This window comes from Lactuca sativa, chromosome 7 (assembly GCF_002870075.4).
Source record: "Lactuca sativa cultivar Salinas chromosome 7, Lsat_Salinas_v11, whole genome shotgun sequence".
Lineage (NCBI taxonomy): Eukaryota > Viridiplantae > Streptophyta > Magnoliopsida > Asterales > Asteraceae > Lactuca > Lactuca sativa.
Genome location: NC_056629.2, coordinates 164,120,082 through 164,122,911, shown reverse-complemented (window position 1 = coordinate 164,122,911; position 2,830 = coordinate 164,120,082). Strand labels below are relative to the sequence as shown.

Genomic DNA, 2,830 nt, shown 5'->3' with positions numbered 1-2,830 from the left:
GAGAAAGTCAGGTTGCATTATTATCCTTCTTATGCCCTAACTAAAACCCTTGAACATCCATCTTCGAAAATCTATGGATGGTACATCACATTGGCCACGATTGACTTGATTTCTTACCTAACCTCATTATCTCATATCTGTAAACCCTTCATCTTCTCCGATGAGCATCAAAAACCCCTCCGATTTTGCACCATTTTTATCTTACAGATCCAATTTCTAGGTGTGTGGTCGATGACGTAGTTGCAAAAGATATGAGAAGGTGACTGAGCGGATCTATGATGGTGGTGCTTTGTCGGAAGTCGTCGGTCTCATTCTTCACTTGTACGCCACCGTCGAAAGTTGCCGACGGAATTTTAGATCAAGGTGTCGATGGTTTTTTTTGGCTCAGTGATATAGGTCTGATGTGAACGAGGTAAGAACAGGGAAGATGGAAGTGCGTACGAAGGGGTTTGAATATTTGGTTTATTTATTTATTTTTTAATTTAAAACTGATAAAGAAATAAAAAATGGAAAAAGAAAATAGTAAGGGTAAGATAGTCATTTCATGTCAATAGGGACTGAGCGCGCAAGAAAAAATAAAAATAGGGATGGTCCGAGTTAATTTTTGAAAATAAGGACTAAACACGCTTCCTGGCATGTGCACGAGGGACGAATGATGTAATTTACCCTATAGAAAAACTCAAACGTTTGTGGTTATTTTAAAAAGTCAATTCATTTTTTGATTATTCCATTCCAACCAACAAAATATATAAGATATTAGGGTAGTTTATGTAAAATCTACAAAACTTGTGTGGTAGGTTTGAAAATCTCAAAGAAGTTTGTGGAAGATGTAGAAAAACTCAAACATTTGTGGCTACTTTAAAAAGTTCAACAACTTCGATAAAATGTAGTAGGGAAAATAAATTTATCGCCGACTCCATTGCTTAACTGGAGAAGCAGAACGTTCGCCGCCGCTCTGAAGCCCGTTACCGGCGACCACCAGGTTACCACCGCCGTCGATAACAGCGGAACACCTTCACCCAAGTAAAATATCGAAATCTCTAACCTCTAAACTAGCGTTTTATCTAATGTCAGATGATTCGCGTCTACTTTGGTTTGATATAAACCCTAATCGTGTTGATTCCAAGTGAATTAATTCCTGAATTTGTAATTCGATCAAAATCACTTACATTGTATGCTTATTCCTCTGCTTCAAATTCGAACGCGTGACAAAACTTGCAAATGATTCCACCTTTTTGTAAACAATCGATTCATTTTTCAGGAATATAAACATTTTGTTTTTTCGACCGAAGATTTAAACGATGGTTTACCTCCAATATGGCCGAAATATTCTTCGACAGAGTAAGATTTTGAAAGATACAGCTCTCTTCCAGAATTCCGATTCTGTTCTACATCATCCATTATTCTATGCTACTCAAGGCGTTAGATACAGAAAATTGGAGGTCATTCTTACAACAGTAAGTAGATCAGTTTCATCGATTAACCTCCTACCTCCATCTATTCTGTATAAACTTTACTACTCTTCAACATGAAATGAAGAAATTTTTGGTTAAATTCAGACCATAGACAAGCTCGGGAAAGCAGGTGAAACAGTGAAAGTTGCTCCTGGACATTTCCGCAACCATCTGATGCCCAAATTGCTTGCAGTTCCAAATATTGAAAAGTTTGCTTATCTCATCAGTGAACAGAGGAAGGTTGTTCCATCTTTCTGAATTTCTCTTTCATAAACAGATCTCAACAAAGCTAATCCTTTTATCTATTTTCAACCAGATATATCAACCCAAAGAAGCTGAAGAGGTGAAGGTAGTTCCAAAGACTGAAGAAGACACCATGAAAGAATACAGAACAGCAGCTAGACGACTTGAAAATGCTAAACTGGTTTGTAAAATGTAAACTGTAAATTGTAAATTGTAATTCAATTCTCCATCTTCCAAATTTACATTTTCTTGATCTTGTTCAATGCTTACAGGTTCTGAGAAGATACATAAAGATAGATACAGAACTTCGTTCACCTGTGGAAAAAGATGAAATCATATCTGAGGTAACAATTTATAAAAACTTAGGATTGAAGTCAAAAGGAAACAGATGATTGATGATTTTGATTCAATTTTTTGGTGATGTGACAGGTGGCAAGACAGATTGGAGTGCGTATTGAGCCTGAAAATTTACAATTGGAGTCTCCATTGTCAAGTTTAGGGGAATTTGAGGTGCCACTTCGATTGCCTAAATCTCTTCCTTTACCAGAGGGTAAGGTTAACTGGACTCTTACTATCAAAATTCGAAAGAAGTGAAGAGAATTAAGTGCTTAATATTTTCACTTTTTAGCATTCATTAGGTTATTGAGTTTCACAAAACACTTTGTCTTTTTGTTTTTTGGTGGAAATGTTCTCAATTGGGAATTGTTAGACATTTGGTTTTTGTAGTTTTATTTTCTTGCTTCATTTAAAATAAAAACTATATATGGAGATCATATAATGGAAGACTTAAATTGGTGAAAGATTATAAGATTTGTTGGACATGTAGTTTGTTAGAAACATATGGAAATTGACAAATTGTATGAATGTTTTTAACTAATTTAAATATAGCGAATTCGGTTATATTTTTATTTTTAGGGGTAAATGTAAGAAACCATTTTTTTCTTCTTATTATAGCATTGTATTTTAATTATATTGGTTATTAGAGCCTTGTACTTTGAGAAATGTGTATGTTATAATAATTGGTAACTTATTGATTAGAATTATGATGATAAGATACAAGTTAGTTGGTTTTATTTATGTCATTGTGTTTATAAGATGTCAATATGTAATATGTTACTAAATGGTATTTTTAT

The 2,830-nt window shown here is 34.3% G+C and overlaps 1 protein-coding gene across 1 annotated transcript; it reads left to right on the top strand.

Annotated features, from left to right (window-relative positions):
* Positions 1-866: 866 nt before the first annotated feature.
* On the top strand, positions 867-2,605 carry LOC111895723 (uncharacterized). Its single transcript, XM_023891795.2, has 6 exons — positions 867-1,023; positions 1,262-1,457; positions 1,560-1,694; positions 1,771-1,878; positions 1,970-2,041; positions 2,127-2,605. The coding sequence occupies exons 2-6, from the start codon at positions 1,302-1,304 to the stop codon at positions 2,289-2,291; spliced, it is 636 nt and encodes a 211-aa protein (XP_023747563.1). The 5' UTR covers positions 867-1,023; positions 1,262-1,301; the 3' UTR covers positions 2,292-2,605.
* Positions 2,606-2,830: the final 225 nt, after the last annotated feature.

What these genes read in the sequence shown, in the direction of transcription:
- LOC111895723 (XM_023891795.2), top strand. Translation starts at nt 1,302, where the DNA reads ATGGTTTACCTCCAATATGGCCGAAATATTCTTCGACAGAGTAAGATT. An exon ending in TGGAGGTCATTCTTACAACA is followed by an intron (nt 1,458 to 1,559) that starts GTAAGTAGATCA and finishes GGTTAAATTCAG; the next exon opens with ACCATAGACAAGCTCGGGAA. An exon ending in GACTTGAAAATGCTAAACTG is followed by an intron (nt 1,879 to 1,969) that starts GTTTGTAAAATG and finishes CAATGCTTACAG; the next exon opens with GTTCTGAGAAGATACATAAA.